Source organism: Myxine glutinosa, chromosome 3 (assembly GCF_964187855.1).
Source record: "Myxine glutinosa chromosome 3, kmMyxGlut1.1, whole genome shotgun sequence".
Taxonomy (NCBI): Eukaryota; Metazoa; Chordata; class Myxini; order Myxiniformes; family Myxinidae; genus Myxine; species Myxine glutinosa.
Window position 1 is genome coordinate 216512998 of NC_136263.1, and position 22500 is coordinate 216535497.

The following is a 22500-nucleotide window of genomic DNA, read 5'->3' on the forward strand; positions in this document are numbered from 1 at the left end:
GAGGAGCGAGGGGTTGGAGAGAGGAGCGAGGGGTTGGAGAGAGGAGCGAGGGGTTGGAGAGAGGAGCGAGGGGTTGGAGAGAGGAGCGAGGGGTTGGAGAGAGGAGCGAGGGGTTGGAGAGAGGAGCGAGGAGTTGGAGAGAGGAGCGAGGGGTTGGAGAGAGGGGAGAGGGGTTGGAGAGAGGAGCGAGGGGTTGGAGAGAGGAGCGAGGGGTTGGAGAGAGGAGCGAGGGGTTGGAGAGAGGAGCGAGGGGTTGGAGAGAGGAGCGAGGGGTTGGAGAGAGGAGCGAGGGGTTGGAGAGAGGAGCGAGGGGTTGGAGAGAGGAGCGAGGGGTTGGAGAGAGGAGCGAGGGGTTGGAGAGAGGGGAGAGGGGTTGGAGAGAGGAGCGAGGGGTTGGAGAGAGGAGCGAGGGGTTGGAGAGTGAGGAGCGAGGCATTGGAGAGCGAGGAGTTGGAGAGTGAGGAGCTAGGGGTTGGAGATTGAGGAGCTAGGGGTTGGAGAGTGAGGAGCTAGGGGTTGGAGAGTAAGGAGCAAGGGGTTGGAGAGTAAGGAGCTAGGGGTTGGAGAGGCATGAGAAATTGGAGAGGAGTGAGGGGTTGGAGAGTGAGGAGCGAGGCATTGGAGAGCAAGGAGTTGGAGAGTGAGGAGCTCGGGGTTGGAGAGTGAGGAGCTCGGAGTTGGAGAGTGAGGAGCTCGGGGTTGGAGAGCGAGGAGCTCGGGGATGGAGAGCGAGAAGCTCGGGGTTGGAGAGTGAGGAGCGAGGAGTTGGAGAGTGAGGAGCTAGGGGTTGGAGAGTGAGGAGCTAGGGGTTGGAGAGTGAGGAGCTAGGGGTTGGAGAGTGAGGGGTGAGGGGTTGGAGAGTGAGGAGCTAGGGGTTGGAGAGCGAGGAGCGAGGATTGGCGAGTGAGGAGCGAGGGGTTGGAGAGTGAGGAGCAAGGAGTTGGAGAGTGAGGGGCGATTGGAGAGGAGAGTGAGGAGCGATTGGAGAGGAGAGTGAGGAGCGATTGGAGAGGAGAGTGAGGAGCGATTGGAGAGGCGAGTGAGGAGCGATTGGAGAGAGTGAGGAGCGATTGGAGAGTGTGAGGGATTGGAGAGGAGTGTGCGGAAGTATTGGAGAGGAGTGTGAGGAGGTATTGGAGGAGAGTGTGAGGAGGAGTGGGATTGGAGAGGCGTGAGGGTGGAGAGAGGAGAGTGTCAGGTGGAGAGGAGTGAGGGGTCACATATTATGTGGAATAAATAAAGTGTTCATGACAACATTTCTGGATCTGACGAATTGCCAGTAACCATCTATCTATAATTCCAGTAATCTCTGTGTGTGTGTGTCTGTGTGTCTGTGTTTGTTTGTCTGTGACCGCTGTTTCTCGACAACCACGGGTCCGATATACTTGAAACTTGCCAGGTATATTGCTGGGGACCTGAGGATGTGCCTTTTATAATAATAATAATAATAATAATTCATTTATTTTGTATAGCGCTTTTCCAGAAGCCCAAAGGCGCTTTGACAGAGTGGAAAACATAATGCATAACAATACATGAAAACAACAATTGCAAAAAGACAAGAATCAAGAAAACAAACAGCAGCGATATACGGCATATATATAAGACAAGAATCAAAAAGACAAGACAAGAATCAATAGGGAAATATTTAAAGCAAAAGGAGGGAGAAGGAGAAGAGATAGTCAGGGGTTAAATGCTGTGGGTTGAATGTTGAATGCAGCGTTGAACAGGTGGGTCTTTAGTGATGTTTTGAATGTGGTGAGTGAGGAGGAGTCTCTGATGGTGTGAGGTAGTGAGTTCCAGAGGGTGGGAGCAGCGATGGAGAAGGCCCTGTCCCCCCAGGATCTGAATTTGGTCCGGATGGAGGGGGTCAGGAGGTTGGTACCAGCAGAGCGGAGGTTGCGGGTGGGAGTGTGTCTGGAGAGGAGGTCAGCCAGGTAGGATGGGGCCAGGTTATGGAGGGCTTTGTATGTCAAGAGGAGGATTTTGTACTGGATTCTCTGGGGGATGGGGAGCCAGTGAAGCTTGTAAAGGACGGGGGTGATGTGGTCACGGGTCCGGGAATGAGTGAGTAGACGGGCAGCGGAGTTCTGAATGTATTGGAGTTTATTGGTGATTTTTGAGGGTGAACCATAGAGGAGGCTATTGCAGTAGTCCAGACGGGAGGTGATGAAGGCGTGGATGAGGGTTTCTGCAGCCGTGGAGGAGAGGGATGAGCGGAGACGGGCAATGTTTTTCAGGTGAAAGAAGGCTGACTTTGTGATCTGTTTAGTGTATTTGTCGAAGGAAAGGGTTTGGTCAAAGATGACGCCAAGATTCCGGATGTGAGGGGAGGTGGATACTGGGATACCGTCGATGTTGAGGGCAAAGTTATGGGTGGATTTTGTGAGCGTTTTTGGGCCAATGATGATTATTTCAGATTTATCACAGTTAAGCTTGAGGAAGTTGATTTGAAGCCAGGATTTTATTTCAGTGATGCAGTTTGTCAGGATAGAGTGGGTGTCGGTGGAGACGGACTTGGTGGAGATGAAAAGCTGGATGTCATCGGCGAAGCAGTGGAATTGGAGACCATGACGGCGGATTAAGTGACCGAGCGGGGACAGGTAAAGGATGAAGAGGAGGGGGCCAAGAACTGAACCTTGGGGGACACCTTGGGGGAGGGGAGCAGTGGGGGATTTGCAGTTATTGATGGAGATGAACTGGCATCTGTCAGAGAGGTATGATTTAATCCAAGAGAGGGCAGTGCCGGTGACGTTAAAGGTGGATTCAAGTCGGGTGAGGAGGATAGTGTGATCGATGGTGTCAAAGGCAGCGCTGAGGTCGAGGAGGACGAGAATGTTGAGGTTGCCAGCGTCAGAGGAGAGGAGAAGGTCGTTGGTGATTTTGAGGAGAGCAGTTTCAGTACTGTGGTTGGAGCGGAATCCGGATTGGAATGTTTCATACAAGTTATTGGCAGAGAGATGATGTTTGAGTTGAGTGGCTACAGCGCGTTCCAAAACTTTTGACAGAAAGGGTAGGTTGGAGATGGGTCTGAAGTTGTTTAGGGTGTCAGGGTTTAGACCAGGTTTTTTTAGAATGGGGGTAACAGCAGCAATTTTGAGGGAAGGTGGGACGATGCCTGTAGACAGGGAGGAGTTTATTGTTGCAATGATAAGTGGAGAGAGAGCAGGGAGGGAGGCTTTGACAAAGCTGGAGGGGATGGGGTCAAGAGTGCAGGTGGCAGTTTTCATTCCTATGAGGAGTTCAGAGAGGTCAGTAGGAGAGATTGGGGAGAACCGAGACAGGGGATGGCAGGACAAGGGGGGGCAGGTGGTTGGAGGGGGAGCGGGTGCGGCGGTGGTCAAGCTGTTGTAGATGTTGTCAATTTTGCGTTGGAAGAAAGAGAGGAAGGAGATGCAGTTGTCTACTGTGAATGACTGGGTGGTGGTGTTCAGGGGGCGGAGGAGTTTGTTTATTGTCGAGAAGAGTGCTTTTGGGTTTCCGGAGCCAGAGTGGATAATTTGAGAGTAGTAGGCAGAGCGGGCGCGGGAGAGGGCATCTTTGTAGTGTAGTTTGTAGAGGGCATCCTTTTCAAGGTTTCATATTAATCGGAGAAGTAGTTACCGAGCTATGGCGATTTAGCCGTTCGCTTTGGCTTTGCGAATGGACCAAACCATTTCATGTAAATAGAGGGGGGGGGTTCTACCGTACTCGCAAGCCGTTCGCTTTGGCTTTGCGAATGGACCAAACCATTTCATGTAAATAGAGGGGGGGGATTGTCACCGTACTCGCAAGCCGTTCGCTTTGGCTTTGCGAATGGACCAAACCATTTCATGTAAATAGAGGGGGGGGGGATTGTCACCGTACTCGCAAGCCGTTCGTTTTGGCTTTGCGAATGGACCAAACCATTTCATGTAAATAGAGGGGGGGGATATAATTTTAGATATATATATAGTACGGGCATGCCCTAGTTTTGTAAAATTTAATGTGCAGCATCTTAATCAAGATTTCCAAATGTCACGCATGGACATGCCCGTGGGATACCCACGGCTGACCCCATTTGTGTATATATGTATGTATGTATGTATATGTGTGTATATGTATGTATGTATGTATGTGTGTATATGTATGTGTACGTGTGTATGTATGTGTGTGTGTGTGTATGTGTGTATGTGTGTATGTGTGTATGTGTGTATGTGTGTATGTATGTATGTATGTATGTATGTATGTATGTGTGTGTATATATATATATATATATATATATACACATAGATATATATCTATATAGTTGTAGTTTTGAGTTTTGCTAACAGTCAGTATAATAAAGGTTAAATTCCCCCCCCCCCCCATAGTTAGTCACACGAACAACATGTAGCCTCGCGATAGTTCAGTTATTTCTTAGTATTTGTGAGCTTCGTCCTTTTCCTGTGTTAGTTTTGCGTTGAGTGGAGTAAGGAGAATCGGTCCTTTCATCGCTTCCATTGTCCTATGCCGCCTCCATCGCCTTACGTCTCTTAGGGCTGCCTTTGGCTTTTTGGCGTGAATTAACACGAGGCCGGCTAGGAGGGTCGGGGCGGGACCGAATGAGGGCGGCAGAGAAGCTGATGGTAAGCGCGAGCCGCCAATCAGGGCTCAGAGGGTGTGGCGGCAGCACTGCGTCACAGGCCGTGGTTGGAAGGTTCGAGAAGGTTCGGAGCGTATCAATATAACCCGTTGCGCAAAGCCCCCAGGAGGACTCGTGACGAGAAGGACTCGCGAGCAGTTGGATGAAGAGAGCAGTATGACGACTGAGCTGGCATTGAGTGGAGAAAAAGGCGTATCAACCAGGATACGCGCTCATATGAAAGTAACGCTCGGTTGAGCTTGAAGCCGAGCCGCGTATCGTGCATTGAGCTACGTGAGTGATAACGCGCTGTGTAACCGCCAGCCGCGCTGAGAGACGCATACTTTTCCTTCCTATCTCATCGGCTGCCTTTCGCTCGAGGGACGCGCTACGAGGATCTTTCCACCGCCTGCTTGCCATCTTCGCGGGACGTGCCGGGACCGTGAAGAGCCAGACGGGGCCATTCCTGGAAGACCACATCGGCGCGGTTGGCCTGAACATCAACCTGCCTGCAATTCCCTGTGTGAGTGTGACGGGCCCGAGTCTGGGGTTAAGAATAAGACCGATTAAGTGCTGCTCTGTGTCTACCGATCATTGTACATAAGTGTGGGAATAATAATTAAACCTGTTCTTCCTTTCCATTTGATCGTTCTCGTGATTTCCTCATTGGCTAAGTGTGGTACGAGTGGAACCGCTCGAATCGGGTTCCACTACTAAAAACTGCACGGACCACATGGTCCTCAATCCGCTCGGTGTACCCAAATCACACGTGGCTTGTGCGAGGCTTGCTTCCCCGCTTCCGTGGCGGCGCAGGGATTTAGGTACGAGCGAGACTTTGTCCCGAAACCCTACATTGCATTTGCCCGGAAGAGGCGTTTCAAGTCTCTCGGTTCCGGCAAGCCCAGAAAGAACAAGGGGCTTAATCCCCCCTTGGTAAGGGTAAGAATGGTGGCGGAGAACCGTAACAATGTATGTATGTATGTATGTATGTATGTATGTATGTATGTATATATGTATATATATATATATATATATATATATATATATATATATATATATATATATATATATATATATATATATAGCAGTAAAGTATGTTTGTTTGTTTATCCTCTTATAACTCGAGTACTAATCGCAGGGCAAAACCAAAGGCATATTCGGAATCAGTACGTCTCACAGCAACAACAGCACACCTTAAAATTTAAAAAACTTCGCGTTTTAAAATTATGACGTCATAAGCGTATTTCGGAACGTTAATTTTTAAACTTCATATTCGGAATCAGTACGTCCCAGAGACGCTTCGTAACGTTAATTTTTCAACTTCATCCGATTGACATGGGACCAACGGCATGTGACAGAGAGTGAAACATTTATTTGCCGACAATGACTTCCGACTTCCGGGTTCGGAATGCGGGACCAATGCCATTTGACAGGGAATAAAAAATAAATGTGACATTCAATTGACAATGACTTCCGACTTGACTCCCCCCTCCCCCTCCCCCCTCCCTTATCCCCCCCCCCTCCTCCTCCCTCCCCCCTTCTTCTCCCCTCCCCCTCTTCTCCTCCCCCTTCCCCCTCTTCTCCCCCCTCCCCCTCTTCTCCCCCCTCCCCCTCTCTTCTCCCCCCTCCCCCTCTCTTCTCCCCTCCCCTCCCCCCTCTTCTCCCCTCCCCTCCCCCCTCTTCTCCCCTCCCCTCCCCCCCTCTTCTCCCCTCCCCTCCCCTCCGGCAATGCCGGGTACTTCTGCTCGTATATATTTCCCTATTGATTCTTGTCTTTTTGCAATTGTTGTTTTCATGTTTTGTTATGCATTATGTTTTGCACTCTGTCAAAGCGCCTTTGGGCTTCATGAAAAGCTCTATACAAAATAAATGAATTATTATTATTATTATATATAAATATATATATATTGTTGCGGATACAAGGGATTGTGTTTTTTTTATTGTGTTGTATTGTTGAGTAAATTGTTGTAAATATCACCCTCTGTAAAATGTAATGATTCCTTGTAAATACCTCCGTAGTGTAAAGGTCAAAGGGCGTCCCATAATTAGTCCATAAAGCATACACGTCAGCCATTCATAGAATACCCCTGTTCGATAGTTATATCTTTATTATGTGTATTAGGGTAAGGCCTTGTCTTCCATTAAGATGACACTCCATTGCACTGCATTAAATAACAATAGATCCCCTTTCATTCCATCCCAAAATCTCCATTTCCTTTCACATCCCCTTTCGTCATTGCCAAGCCTCGATTGCCAATTACATCCCCCCCAAAACCACCATTGAACATGTGCTTGGGTCGGGGAAGACGGGCGTGCCCGCCCGTCGTCATCAAGGGCAGAGCCAGAGGGTCGCGCGACCAACCAGGGCCGAGGTGAGCACACCGATGGGCGTGTCCTGAAGGCCGGCGGCTTGATCGCCGGAGGCGTTATAAAGGGCGCGCGCGCAAGAAGCAAGGCAGTGGTCGGTGGTGAGGAGTGATTGGACCAAGAGAGAGAAAGAGTGGTCGGTGGTGAGGAGTGATTGGACCAAGAGAGAGAAAGAGTGGTCAGTGGTGAGGAGTGATTGGACCAAGAGAGAAAAAGAGTGGTTGGACCAAGAAAGAGAACATAGAGAACATCCAAGGAGAGGACATCCCGGAGAGCACAAAGCTGCTATTCGTCGCCTTGCTCGCCAAGGTTGGACTGAGCAGTAGTTAACAGCAAGAAGCCTGTTGTAGTCGTGGAAAAGCGCGCGACGTCCACCGCCGCAGCAGCAGACAGCAGCAGCAGCGGCGGCCACAGCAGCAACAACAGCCGCTTGGGGCCTGGACGGCGGTTTTGAGCAGGGCCGCGAAGGAACGGCGGCTGCTAAACGCACCGATCGTGCTGCAGCATCATTGGACCTTCCTCTCCCTCCAGCCATCCCACCTCCTGCCTTTCCATCCTTTTGTGTACGTGAGTTTGTTCTGTTTGTTTTGTCCCTGAGGATTTAATTAAGCTTGTATAAGGAATTTGCACTGTGTCTCTAATTCTTCTGTATATTATTTTATTATCTTTCCTTCTTCCTTGGTTATTTTGAGCCTGTATATAGTAGGAATAAATTTAGTAGTATTTCCAACCTCTTCGCCTTCTTCTTCACATCAGTGTCGCTTTTGTTTTTTTCCATATTGAATAGCTGTGGCGCGATCCGGCCAACATTCGGGGATCGGGGTAACTGTTAGGCCGCGGTGTCATCCGCTCGGCAAACCAACATCTTATCGCGGGCCGTAACAATATATATATATATATATATATATATATATATATATTATATATATATATATTAATATATATATATATATAATATATATATATATAATATAGATATATATATAATATATATATATATATATATATATATATATATATATATATATATATATATATATATATATATATATATATATAAGGGCCAGTCAATAAGTAACCTTAAAATGGCGATATAAATTCGACAATGTAATGTGTGTAGTTGTAGACATATGTTATATCTATGGGTACGAGTCATGTTTTGCCTGTTTTAGATCTGGCAACATAGAACATATGACATCAGTCAAGCAGTTCCAAGATGGTGGCTCCCTCAGAAGCATGCACCAGGGAGGGAGGCAACGTTCTGTCATTCGTTTATTGGGAAGTGAGGGTGTAAACCCCAGTGAAATCCATCGCAGAATGAAGATGCAATATGGTGATGCATGTTTATCACTGCAGCAGGTGCATGACTGGGACAGGAAGTTTAAAAGTGGAGTTTCCAGTGTGGCAGACGCTGCTTGCTCAGGCCGGCCTCACACAGCTGACACCAGAAATGGTTGCAGGAGTTGAGTGCGTGTTAAGGGAAAACCGTTGCATTACGCTGGATGAAGCGGTTTCCGAATTGAACATTAGCCATGGTTCAGCACACCATATCATTCACAACGTGCTGGGGTTCCGCAGTGTTTGCAAGGTGTGTGCCCAGACAACTCACACCCGAACTGAAAGAACTGCAAGTGGACGCATGTGAAGAACTTCTGCGACGTTACGAAACAGAAGGCGACGTTTTTTTACAGCACGTAGTGACTGGAGATGAAAGCTGGGTCCACTACTTTGAGCTAGAAACGAAGAGGGCAAGCAAATAGTGGCGCCATTCAACTTCACCGGAGTCCTAAAAATTCCCCACACAGCCATTCGCTGGAAAAGGGATGCTGACGCTCTGGGATAGCCGAGGCCCACTTGTAGAGCATTACATGCCCAGAGGGGCCACAGTCACCAGTGCATCATAATGTTACCTCCTTAAAAAATAATCTGAAACAAGCAATCAGATCAAAACATCATGGACTACTCACTACCTCTGTTTTGCTGCAGCATGACAATGCTCGGCTCCATACTGCCCGCACTACAGCTGCAACAATCGAGGACCTGCATTTTGAGTGTCTTCCTCATCCACCCAACTCGCCAGACCTCACCCCTTCGGATTACCACATCTTTGGGCCACTTAGAGGTGCTTTGTGGAACCACTTTTCCATCTGACGAAGAGGTCCAAGAGGTTGTGGCACGAATGGCTACACAAGCAACCATTTTTTTTTTTTTTTCTAGGGGAATCCAGGCATTAGTAAAACGCTGGAAAAAAGGCATTGGACGCAATGGAGATCATGTTGAAAAATAGGTTATTACACACGCACATGCAATAAACAAGTTACTTATTGACTGCCCCTCGTATATATGGCCCGATTATACAACGGACAGTCAGGTCCCACCAATCGGAATGTGAGACCACAGTTCCCATTTTCTGGCCAGTCACCTATTTTTCCCAGCAACTGTTGAGTTTCTTGATGCCATCGGAACAGAGGTCATATTGTCACGTTCCCGGAGTGAACACCCCTGGGGACGGATTAGCCGATCGAACTTAAACTCCGAGGGGTTCAATCCAATGGCAGTGTGAATACGCATGGGGGAGGAGGGCAGCGAAGGGTAGCGAAGCTCTTACCTTCGGTGACCCCACTGGACGTCTTTGAACCTGGATAATCAACTCAAACCAAACATGGAATTAAAATGTACAATACAAAACAGGTTTAATGAAAATAAATGCCAGGGAACATGAAATGCACAGTAAACCAAGATTCCTAAATGGAGCGCCCCACACAGACTCTCATACAACACAAGGGGAAATATAAAAGAACGAAAGTTTTAAAATGTCTCGTTTTTATATCTATAAAAAAAACGAAATGTCTTTTAGTCGTTGGCTCTGAGCCGCTCTTGAACCCCATCGGAAATCGTCACAGGCCCCACGTCTCCGCGCGGGGAAAAACAGGCCCTGGGCGCGCAATCCATGCGTGGGCAAACACACAGGCCCTGGGTGCGGAATCCGCACGCGGGAAACACAGGCCCTGGGCGCGCAGTTTGCTCACTCCAGCCTCCGTGCACGAACCGAGCAGGAAGAGGTCTCTCCCTGTCTGCTCCAAACAGCACCGCGGTCTCTCTGGTTCACTCGGCATGGCCCTCAGCAGTCAGGAAGCTACGGGCCAAGCGCACCAGAATCCACAAGCCGCGACCGCCCCTCCTCATGATCGCTGAAACCCAAAGCCAGGGATATTAAATGCCGACTCCAATGTCCCTGGCGCAAGAGGAGTAAATGTCCACGTCTGCTCGCCACCAAAGCCAGGACCCAAGAGGACAACTGTGACTGCACGGCACCAATGTCCCAACGCAAGAGCGTATACACTGTGTCTGCTCGTAATGACTGTACCCACGCAAGAGGGAAATATGCGACAGTTCCCTTCCAACGACCCTCGTGCAAAGGCGAAAATGAATGCCACTGCTCGTGATGAAATCCCCACGCAAGAGGACAAAATGTCAGGACTCAAGTCTTTTATTCCCAAGGCCCTGATGTCATCCGACGATCCTCGTGCGTGCTCCGAACAGCGGGTCCCTCTCATCGCTCGACAATACCGGACCAATCACTGCTCTTCGGGACGTGGCCACACGGACCTGCCTGTTTGATGTTGCGATGTGGCACCTGGAGGCGCCAGCGTTATTGTTCAATGTCCTGTTCCGGTTGGTTTTATTTAATGTATATTTTAGGTGTGGAGTGCATGGCCGGTGTGGTGTGTCATAAGGAACAAGGGGAAAAAGAACAAAGGCGATTTACAGACAGGGAATTTACCATTAGTCCCTGAGTAATTAACATAACCCCACTCCTCGTCATGGGGACAAAGATACACTCTTACACGACATCCAGTCTAAACGGATCCCTACTTACGGTACATGGGGGTTCTTCTTCTTCAGGACAGTCAGACCTATACAATTATCAACCTATACAATCAGACCTATACAACTACCTTTACAATTCTACCTGGACCAAGGTATTTCATTGCCTAGCCCCCTCCCCACCCCCAACCCCCACCCCCACATAAACGTAACAATATTTATGGCTCAAAAACTTCTAAAAATGACTCCTCAAAGACTCATGGACAAACAACAAACACTACAAATCTAACTTTAGTAAAAATCAATGATCTCTCTGACTCTCTGGAAAATCCTCTCTATCTCTTTGCTGATGACTCCACTCTCTGCCGCTCCATTCCTCTTCCCTCAGATCGGCAGTCTGCAGCCTCCTCACTCTCTGAAGACCTGGACAAAATCACAGACTGGTCAAACAAGTGGAACATGTCTTTCAATCCTGCCAAATCTCACTCTCTTACTATGTCTCTCCGAAAAGATCGACTGGACAACCCTCCCATCTACTTTCTCAACAATCCTCTCCAAGAAGTTCTGTCACTCAAGCTTTTGGGTCTCACTATCTGCCATGATCTTTCTTGGGAAAACCACATTTCCAAGCTGGCCTCCAAAGCCAGTCGCCGACTGGGCATCCTCCGTCGTGCGAAGTCCTTCCTCGGCACACCTGAGCTCCTCACCACATACAAGGCTTTCATCCGCAGCTCTATGGAATACTGTTCTCCCCTATGGGCTGGTGCTCCTGCCTCACACCTGGCTCGGCTTCACGCTGTTGAATCCAAAGCTTTCAAAATCATTGGAATCTCCCGCGATGAAGCTATCTCTGAGGGCCTTTCACTCACTCACCGCAGGCAGGTAGGTGGTCTTTCTGTCTTCTACCGACTCCTCTCCGGCCTTGCTCCCCCAGCTCTCTCTGTGCTCTGTCCCCCAAATATTCCTACAGGTCGCACAAGATCTGCCAGCAACCCTCTGATGGTTAAACTGCCGAAATCTCGGCTCTCTGCTCACCTTCACTCTTTCATTCCTCTTTTCTCCCGCCTGTGGAACAAACTCCCACACTCCCTTCAATCCCTCTCCTCCCTCCAGGTCTTTAAAACAGCTGTTCACCACCATCTCTTATCTTCCCCCATCCATAACCTTGATCTTTTCTACCCCCACTAATTCACCCCAGATCCACCTTGTTTGAAATTCCAACTTATTTCCTGGAAATCCTGGCAGTGTCCATATGTTTATACCTCTCCCACCCCCCCCCCTTCACATGCCTCCCCCCCTTCACATGCCTCCCCCCCAAAGCCCTCTCCCTCCCACAGATCTCTCGATGTCTCCATGTCTCTCGGTCCCTGCTCTCAAATGTTGTGTTTGTGTCCTTCCCCCTCTCTCCCCATCTTGTCTACCGCTCCCGATGTTATTTGTTTTATGTGTCTGTTTGTCTTTCTGTGTGATTAATGTTCGCTCTTTCACGAGCCTCGATCTTGTATACAAAAAAAAAAAAAAAAAAAAAAAAAAAAAAAAAAAAAAACAATAAAACTCACCACACTGGATGAAAGTTTCCGACGAGTCTCGGGGCATAAATCACGCAGGTCAGCAAGTTCCAGTGTGCAGGTCTCCAATTCTGTCTTCAGAACCTCCTTCAACTTGGCAACACAGCCTAATAGGCCACCAATGGAGGCTTGGGAGAGGTTTGCACTCTTCTCCTCAATCTGGCCTGCACAACATACCAAATTGCTTCAAGTCTCATCAGGCTGAACATGGCAGCACAAAAAGTCAATGCCCCACTTGGACACACTCTGAAGGATTTTGTTGGACTACCTAAGCACTTACCAAGTGCAGCACCATATTTTGCAAGCACGGTTTTGTCATGTTCTCGCCAATGCGCGAGTTGCAGCTTGGATTCATCAAAGTGAGTGCACAGAGATTCTTCCAGGCGCTTCATTACCATCAGGTTATTTTGGTCATCTTTTGTGCGATCCAGCTTTCTGTGCAAACTGTCCACGTCTAGCGTGCTCACCTCTGCTGTGTTCAGCAACTGCATGGCACAGCGAGAAGATCACATGTACTTACTACAGCAAGCCGTCTTAAATGTTTCATCAGATATGAGGGCCACAGTAAATAGGCAACAGTTTGTGACCTTCACTGATGGAAAATACTTCAAGCAATTTGGAAAATTTTGAAAACATTCCAAATTAAGCAATTTTTTATATCCCAAACTATGAGTTCATATATCAAATAATGGCTCAGACAAACATCGCGCGTGCACCCTCTATGTACGTGTACCAGAAATGGCAAAAGTTTGTTCCAAAGTTGCTTTCCTGGCACTAACCAAAAAGGAATACAACATCAAATACAAGGTTAACAAGAAAGAGCAATCAGAGATTGCAGACCCTCGCCAGGACGTGTTTTCAGTGTTTTAAAGCTTTTGTGTTAAAACAAATATGGCGGCCAAACCACGTGACCGATAACGTCATCATTTTTTCTCTCCACCGATTTATCCCGAGATGTTGCTCAATAAATTTCATCTTGATCGGATGAAGTGTTGTACTTGTCAAATTACGACGTCATAATGGAGGCACCTATGACATCATTAATATATGTTATTCCACATGGAGAGCTCTTTACAATGAGCCATGTCTCAATTTTTTGGATGCAGCACTTTCAGAGATAGAGGTGCAAAGTTTTTCGGTTTTTCCAAGATGGCGGCCATACCACGTAGGACGTCATAATTATAATTTTAAAATTACACAGGTGGAATTGCACCTTTGGTGAAAATTTCCTGTCAATCGGACCAACGGTTGCAGAGAAAATCATATTTATTCTGTGTGGACAAACAGACAAACAAACAAAGACAGAGACAAACAAACAAACAAAGACAAACCGGAGTGATCAATATACTTGCAAAAAAAGTTTTTTTTTCTTGCCAAGTAACAAATGGACTCAAATGCAATACCTTCTCTTCAGTTGAGCATGAAAAGAAGTTAAATTGCACAAGTTTATTCAAAAAGGAGAAAAGCTCTAATTACAGTCAGGCATAAAATAAACATGGATGGGTAAGTTATAACGAGATATCTGGCACCAACCAATGCTTTTTAAGGTTCTTAATAAAATAGTTCAGGCCCACACTACCAGTCAAAAGTTTAGGTACACCCAACATAATGTTAATTGTGCAAAATGAACATAAGATGTGAACAAAACTCTTAACTCTTCAATGCATCTTTCTTGTGTGAAACGTAGGTTTAAAGCAATTTTTGTAAATAGGTCGAAAAGTGCAAAACTAAGTCAAACTGAAACACCAAGTTAATGTTATTAACGTTTCAACTCGGGAGGAAAAACTGTTTTCAAATACTCTGCCCTGTGTGGAATTAATGCTTGTGCTTAGTTTCTTAATCACGTGCAATGTCTATTATTGCCAGGCATTGCAAAAAATGTTTACAGAAAGGCCGGCCATACAATCTAACAAGTGTTTTTGTGGTTCACATTGCATGAACATTGAACACGGGTGCCAAAGCTCAGCTAACGCCAGAAAAAAAGATGGGCAATTGTATCTTATGTTCATTTTGTTCACATCTTATGTTCATTTTGCACATTAAACAGTAAAATATCAAAAAAACAGTAAAATATTGTTGCGGTTTTAGAACCCACACTTGTAAATATGACATCGCTTGTAAATATGACATTAAAGGTTAAAGGTAGCACCCCTAGTTAGTCCACAAGCAACACGTAGGCCACCATAGGACTTGTTATTTCATTAGTATGTGTTTTAGATAAGGCCGTGTTTCCAATAGTTGAATCTGCGTTGCGTCGATCAAATAAGAGTAGGTCCCAATTCCGTTCATTTTGCGACCTCCCTCTCCAAGCAACGCCATGACGCGCCCCGACAGTCGGAGCCTCATGACCACTCCCAATTCTGTTACGCGCCTTTGTTAGCGCTCGCTCAAACGACGCCATAAGCCATGCGGTTAGGCCCGAGGAAAAAGGGGGCGGAACGCCAAGAACAAGGTGTGGCCTGTCACCCAGCCGACAAAGGCGTGGCCGGTAAGCCCTCACCAGCCAACCAGGGCTCAGGTGAGATCGCTGGCAGACGTGGCTTTTTGGCGCGCTGAGCAATCATTGCTCGTGTTATATAAGCGCGAACACAAAGCCCTTTCACGGACTTGGTCGGGAGAGTGCATTGCAAAGGGACTACTTGTCGGGAGTGCTGGTTGCTTCAAAAGACTGATACGGAGCGCACATTTGGAAGAGGACTCACTCGCTGGCGCTGATAAGAGAACTTGGAAAGGGTGCGTTTAGCACGACAATACAAATATTACGTACACAGGACACCAGCCTCCCGTCCCCGTCCCCCCCCCCCCCCCCCCGCCCCCCGCTATATATAAGGTCCGGTCGCGTTCCAAGATACGCGGAGCTGCCTGCCAGGTTTCGCCGCTGGACTGGAGCCTCACCTGGAGCCTGGACCCCATCACCGGACCCTCTACCTGACCATCCACCAGCTACAATCCCCGTGTGAGTGTGTCTGTTTGTCCTGGGGTATTAAGTAAGACTGCTATAAGACTGCCCTGTGTGCTGCTTCTTCCTCTTCCTCTCTTGTATATCCCTTTCTTTTCCTCTTTTCTTTTCTTATACATAATTAATAAATTACTTGTTCTTCCTGGTTTTCCTTTTATCCGATCGCATTCATCCTCTCTCTCTCTCTCTCTATCTCCCTCTCTCTATCTCTCTATCTATCTCTCTCTCTATCTCTCGAGATAGAGACTGAGAGAGATAGAGAAAGAGATAGAAAGTGAGAGATAGAGAGTGAGAGGGAGATAGAGAGTGAGAGAGATAGGGAGATAGATAGAGATTGAGAGAGATAGAGAGTGAGAGAGATAGAGATAGAGAGAGATAGAGATAGAGAGAGATAGAGATAGAGAGAGATAGAGATAGAGAGAGATAGAGAGTGAGAGAGATAGAGAGTGAGAGAGATAGAGAGTGAGAGATAGAGAGAGAGAGATAGAGAGAGAGAGAGAGATAGAGAGAGAGAGATAGACTTGACTTTTGTATCTTTTTATTATAAAAATAGAAAAAGAAAACCCCCAAATAGGGGTCACATTCTCATTTCAAGCAGAGAAACAAACAAAAAATATTAATACAGTAAAATTATGCACAAAACATTTCACAAAACAATAAACGTTTCTCCAGGATTTTACAAATGACTTCTTTCACGCACCATTTGGTCTCAAACTGTGGCAGCCTTCCTGTTATGGAGAAAAAGGCAAAGTCTAACTTTACACGGCTCGTCACAAGATTTTTAAACAAGAACAAGGCATTTTCCTCATTAGCTCCAAGATCATCAACTTTTCTTTTTCTTGATTTATACACTGCCATTTTTGCCTGTGCAAGCAGGAAATTACCTAACACATCATTCATATTCTTGCGTGAGATGTCTAAGCCATAAATGAAAACACAAGTGTTGAAAACCAAGCCAATCCTGCCAAAACAATTCTTAAGAAAGATAAATAAAGGAGCCAACCGTTGACATTCAACATAAATATGAAAGAGGTTTTCAGGCCTTTTACAAAAGGGACATTCATCTGCTAGGAGACTTGAGAAGCGGTGCAGCAAGTGGTTAGAGGGGAGGATCCAGTGTGCAAGTCTCCATTGGAGGTCACCATGTCGTGGCGGCACAGGAGGATGATAGAATCCTTTCCAATTAGGAAAATATGGGGGGGAACAAGGTAAGAGGTCTCTCCATCGAACCCTCCGCTGTGTCATTTGCCCTTGCAAAAGGAAACTTACGCAACCCAAATAGAGGTCTTTTTGTTTAGGAAACCCATTGAATCCTATGCTAAAGGGGGTACACGGAGGAGAGTTGGCAAGAGAAAACTTGCAAATAAGTTCAGGAAAGGTAGCAGGAGAAGCACCTTGTTCGTTGTCTGCTTGGACTTGCTCCCAGTTAGGTGCAAGCTGTACATAGGTATGAAGCACACAGCGTAGCATACGTGCCACAACTCTGGAGGATCGCACGCCAACCAGGCTTGCCAATGCATCAGCTCCAATCCAACTGCCATTTGGGCTTAAAAGATCGGCGACCGATTTTATGTTCTTCGCGACAAAGCATTGAACGAGACACCTATCAGCAGGCATATCATGGAAAATTGAATTGTAAAACAAAGGTTCCATCAAGAACATTTGCTTTGTGTACGAATGCGTAGCTCTTGTTGTCGTTAGAGTTCGCCATGCGTTTAGTACACTTTGATAAAACCTGGAGAGGGGAGACATATCAAGATGCGAGAGATCCATCAAGAATATAGCGTGGTCATAGCCTAGTCTCCCCGCCTGCTGCAAAAGGCGACGAGCGACGCCTACCCAAGGTGGAGAGGGGTGCATGTACAGCATGCGTAGAGCAACCGAAAGTCGAAAGGCCATTAACCGGCTCTTTATGTCAACCAGGCCTTGGCCTCCATCGGTCAGTGGCAAGCTGAGGACCTCGGGTCGCAACCAGTGCTTTCCATCCCAGAAGAAAGACACAAAGCACTTCTGGAGCTGTTGAAGCAACACTACCGGAGGGTGCAGCACAAAGAACCTGTGCCATAGGGTAGAGGCCACCAAACTGTTGATCACCAAGACCCTTCCATGATAAGACAGTTGTGTTATCAGATTTCTCCATTTTTGCAGTTTTCCTTCAACAAGATCCAACAGACCAGCCCAATTCTTTGCTACTGTGGCGTCATTACCCAAGAACACTCCAAGGTATTTCACGCCATCAGTGGCCCATGCAAGAGGAGCAGGAAGTTTGGGTGCCGAGTGACATGACGGACCAAGCCAAATGGTGCTCGTTTTCTCCCAATTCACTTTGGCTGAAGAAGCCTTTTCAAACACGGATAGACAATAACGGACAACGTTAATGTCATTGAGGTTCCACACAAAGACACACACATCATCAGCATATGCCAGCACCTTAATGGGCCGTTCAAGATGAGAAAACCCAACCCCGGTTAGTCTAGCACGCAAATAACCCAGTAAGGGTTCGATGGAGAGAGCATAGAGCAAGCCAGAGAGGGGGCAACCTTGTCGAATTCCCCTGTTGACAGGCAAGGGTGTAACAAGTCCATTGTTTATCTTAAGCACACTAGAGATATTGTTATACAGTATCTTAATGTAAGAAATGAAGGTCGGACCAAGTCCAAACCGTTGAAGCACTTTGAAGAGGTACCGATGATCGACGCGGTCAAAGGCCTTCTCCTGATCAAGGAGAAGAAGTCCCAAATCTGTGGGGTTTTCTTTGCACAGTTCAATCATGTCTCTTACGAGGGAGATGTTGTCATAGATGGAGCGCTTGGGTACACAATAGCATTGGTCTTCTTTCAACAATGAGGAGAGATGAGGAGTGAGTCGCGATGCCAGGGCTTTTGAGAATACTTTATAGTCTGTGCATAGCAAAGAGATTGGGCGCCAGTTTTTAATATAGAGCAAGTCTCCTTTCTTTGGAATGAGGGTGAGAATAGCCCGTCGGCAACTCTGAGGGAGCTCTCCAAGCTGGCAGCTTGCGTTCAAGGTGTTGAGGAGTTCGGGACCCAGTAGATGCCAGAATTTCTTATAAAATTCAGTTGTAAGTCCGTCCAATCCAGGCGCTTTCCCAACAGCAAGGCTGTACAGAGCGGTGCCAAGTTCGTCCAAGGTAATGGGCCCCTCCAGGTAGGAACGTCCACCCTCACACAACACTGGCAGCCCTACGGAGATAGAGGCGACACTGACAGGATTTATTTGCTCCATCGAGTATATTTTCGAGAAATATTCCTTTGTGAAAAGTTTGATAACTGATTGGTTGAAAGTGATGGCTGAGTCTGCCAAACGCAGTTGAGAGAGCTGTTTGTTCGGGAGGCGTTTCTCTAAGGAAAAAAAGTACTTAGTTGGTATGTCTGTCTCGTTAAGGTGCTGCACCCTCATCCGAACTAGGGCACCACGTGCATTTCTCTGTTATTTCTTTCAATAAAGACTGTTTTTCGGTTAAGGCTCTTTGCACATTATTTTGTCCTGTGACCCTCTGAAGATGTAAAATCTCTGATTGCAATAATTTCCTTGCTTCATAATCAGCCCTTTTTGAGAAGCTCTGGTATTGTTGGCAGAAACCTTTGATTTGGGTTTTTACTAGATCCCACCACACCAGTGGGTTAACAGAACAGCTTAACTTCCGTTCCAAGAGATCTGTCCAGAAAGATTCAAAAGCCTGAATAAAATTGAAGTCTTCTATTAAACTATTGTTGAATTTCCAGTGAGAACTCCCTGGACACGGTTTCGAGAGTTGAACGAATGCTCGAGCTAGGAAGTGATCGGAGAAACCGGAAGGCACGATGTCAGATTTGCAAACTCCATGTAACAGGTGAGAATTTACATAAATGCGATCAAGCCTCGCAAGTGAGATGTGGTTGTTGGAACAACGACACCATGTGTAGGATTGTTCGGAAGGGTGTTGCAAGCGCCAGACATCATGGAGATTATATTTTGCGATGATATTTGCAAAGAGTTTTGCGGTACATGGTTGAGGTTCCGGCCCGTTTCGGTCGCATGAGGCATTAACAGTACAGTTAAAATCGCGACCAATAATTAGACAAGTCTGCAGATCCAGTGTTTGGAGGAACTTTCTCAGTTCAGCAAAGAAGGAGATCCGCTCACCATTTTTGCTTGGAGCATACACATTAAGGATTGTAAACTTGACCTGATTGAGATAGAAGGTCACAGAGGCAAGATGGCCATCAATGATATTCGCAAATTGAAGCGAGGATGGTTGGAAATGTTTCCCTAAGACAAACATGATTCCTGCCTTAGACGAGGAGCTGTTACTAAAGAAACACTCCTTATCCATAATGAGCCGCCACTGGGCCTGAACAGATCTGACGGCATGGGTCTCCTGCAACAAAGCTATGTCGAGACCGTTTGCGTTTATCAGCTGCTTGATCTGGATCTGGCGGAGTGAACTTCCACCACCATTGACATTTACTGTTCCAATCTTGAAACTCACCATGAATTAACTTCGAGTCTTTTTCGTCTTGGCGATCAATTTTCTTAAACGGTGACAATGTGTCTGACGAAAGTTGAATAAGTCAGGCCTGCGTATAATAGCCTGAGCACACTCAAGGAAGGACGGTAAATCGGGAAAGTATTCTGTTAGGTTTATACTGCGTTTCCTGTACGTATTTTGCAAGAAAAGTCGTATTTGTTCAGGGAAAGTAGGACCTGGACTGGTAGGTTTCTCCATTGCTTCCACCTGGCTGTTTGCTTCCTCCAGGTCAGATTCGTCAGTCAGTTTTAATTTCCGAATCACACAAGCTTGTATAATCCTGCATGTCGCTGCTGTCATCAATATTGGCACACGGACCTGCACTAGTTGTAACATCTGTGTGCTCTCCCACCGTGGGAACATTGCTTTGAGGAATAACAGCAATAATCTGTGGATTTTGTGAAACAGAAACAGCATCAGCAGATGCAGCGATGTTGCTTCCCCCGACTGCAACAACCTCCGATGGTGTGGCGGTATCTAGCAGAATAGGAGTCTCTTGCAAAATATTGATTCCTGCGATTCCAGCTTCACCCGGTGATGAAGTGAGAGCAGTAACTGGGACAGTTTCGCTATTTTCTGCTGGCGGGAATTCAGCATCATCATGCTCAGGATTAACATTTTCCAAAGTGACAGCAAGTTCATCACCAGTGGCCTCGGCAGGTTCATCACCAATGGTCTCGGCAGGTTCATCACCAGTGGTCTCGGCAGGTTCATCACCAGTGGTCTCGGCAGGTTCATCACCAGTGGTCTCGGCAGGTTCATCACCAGTGGTCTCGGCAGGTTCATCACCAGTGGTCTCGGCAGGTTCATCACCAGTGGTCTCGGCAGGTTCATCACCAGTGGTCTCGGCAGGTTCATCACCAGTGGTCTCGGCAGGTTCATCACCAGTGGTCTCGGCAGGTTCATCACCAGTGGTCTCGGCAGGTTCATCACCAGTGGTCTCGGCAGGTTCATCACCAGTGGTCTCGGCAGGTTCATCACCAGTGGTCTCGGCAGGTTCATCACCAGTGGTCTCGGCAGGTTCATCACCAGTGGTCTCGGCAGGTTCATCACCAGTGGTCTCGGCAGGTTCATCACCAGTGGTCTCGGCAGGTTCATCACCAATGGTCTCGGCAGGTTCATCATCCATGGTCTCGACAGGTTCATCACCAGTGGTCTCAGCAGGTTCATCACCAGTGGTCTCAGCAAAATCATCAGATGACTTTCCAATAGCCGAGTCCGTAACAGGTGAGACGATTCCATTTGATTTGTTAACAGGTAAACCAGTCCCTGCATGTGGAACGTCTATGTCCTCACATGAAAGGGGGCCGAACTTGTTGGCTGTAGGTACAGGGTTTGTCCCAGGTAAGCCTTGTAGAGTGGCATCGGTCACGACTGGGGGGGTGTTACCGACAGGTTGCTTATTGTTAAATGCTGCCTTTTTCTGAGTTAAATGACCGTCGGGAAAGGTCTTTCTCTTCCTTGACGGAACAATGGTGAAACCATCCCCGACGTTCGTTGTGCTGTTTGGATCATCGGGGTGGGAAGGCTGAGTGTCATTGCCGGACATGGAAGATGTTCCCTTCACAGCCGAAGCAAAAGATGAGGAAGAAGAATCCTTGTTGTTTACGTGGTTTGTCCCATCGTTCGACGAAGCCGTTTTTGGGCAAGAGCGTTTCAGGTGTCCGAATTTACCACATTCAAAACATTTCAAGGTGTCAGTGGTGGTTACGTATAATTGGTAATCATGATTATCAATTTTGAATTTCAAAACAATGTTCAGCGTTCTTTCGACGTTAGGAGGAAGTACAAGATAAGCTTGTCTCCTGAAAGACATCACATGTTTAGCCCGGTCGTCCTGGCAACGTAAAGGTAACATCGTGACATGCGAAACCACAGTACCATAACGAGATTTTTTTTTTTTTTTTTTTTTTTTTTTTTTTTTTTTTTTTTTTTTTTTTTTTTTTTTTTTTTTTTTTTTTTTTTTTTTTTTTTTTATACAAGATCGAGGCTCGTGAAAGAGCGAACATTAATCACACAGAAAGACAAACAGACACATAAAACAAATAACATCGGGAGCGGTAGACAAGATGGGGAGAGAGGGGGAAGGACACAAACACAACATTTGAGAGCAGGGACCGAGAGACATGGAGACATCGAGAGATCTGTGGGAGGGAGAGGGCTTTGGGGGGGAAGCATGTGAAGGGGGGGAGGCATGTGAAGGGGGGGAGGCATGTGAAGGGGGGGGGTGGGAGAGGTATAAACATATGGACACTGCCAGGATTTCCAGGAAATAAGTTGGAATTTCAAACAAGGTGGATCTGGGGTGAATTAGTGGGGGTAGAAAAGATCAAGGTTATGGATGGGGGAAGATAAGAGATGGTGGTGAACAGCTGTTTTAAAGACCTGGAGGGAGGAGAGGGATTGAAGGGAGTGTGGGAGTTTGTTCCACAGGCGGGAGAAAAGAGGAATGAAAGAGTGAAGGTGAGCAGAGAGCCGAGATTTCGGCAGTTTAACCATCAGAGGGTTGCTGGCAGATCTTGTGCGACCTGTAGGAATATTTGGGGGACAGAGCACAGAGAGAGCTGGGGGAGCAAGGCCGGAGAGGAGTCGGTAGAAGACAGAAAGACCACCTACCTGCCTGCGGTGAGTGAGTGAAAGGCCCTCAGAGATAGCTTCATCGCGGGAG

General features: G+C 47.1%; 1 protein-coding gene and 1 long non-coding RNA gene across 2 annotated transcripts in view; one reads left to right on the forward strand and one right to left on the reverse strand.

Annotated features, from left to right (window-relative positions):
- The window catches only part of LOC144891401 (uncharacterized), a 245166-nt gene extending 223352 nt beyond the window's left edge, over positions 1-21814 (forward strand). Inside the window, exon 2 of the long non-coding RNA XR_013622932.1 lies at positions 21723-21814. This is a non-coding gene — a long non-coding RNA (uncharacterized LOC144891401). The remainder of the gene's footprint in view (positions 1-21722) is intronic.
- The window catches only part of LOC137416123 (kinesin-like protein KIF11-B), a 175931-nt gene that overhangs the window by 115232 nt on the left and 38199 nt on the right, over positions 1-22500 (reverse strand). Inside the window, exons 2-3 of the mRNA XM_078774983.1 lie at positions 12623-12827; positions 12334-12506 (exon numbers count right to left, since the gene is read on the reverse strand). Of these exons, the coding sequence (XP_078631109.1) occupies positions 12334-12506; positions 12623-12740 (291 nt within the window). The 5' untranslated portion in view covers positions 12741-12827. The remainder of the gene's footprint in view (positions 1-12333; positions 12507-12622; positions 12828-22500) is intronic.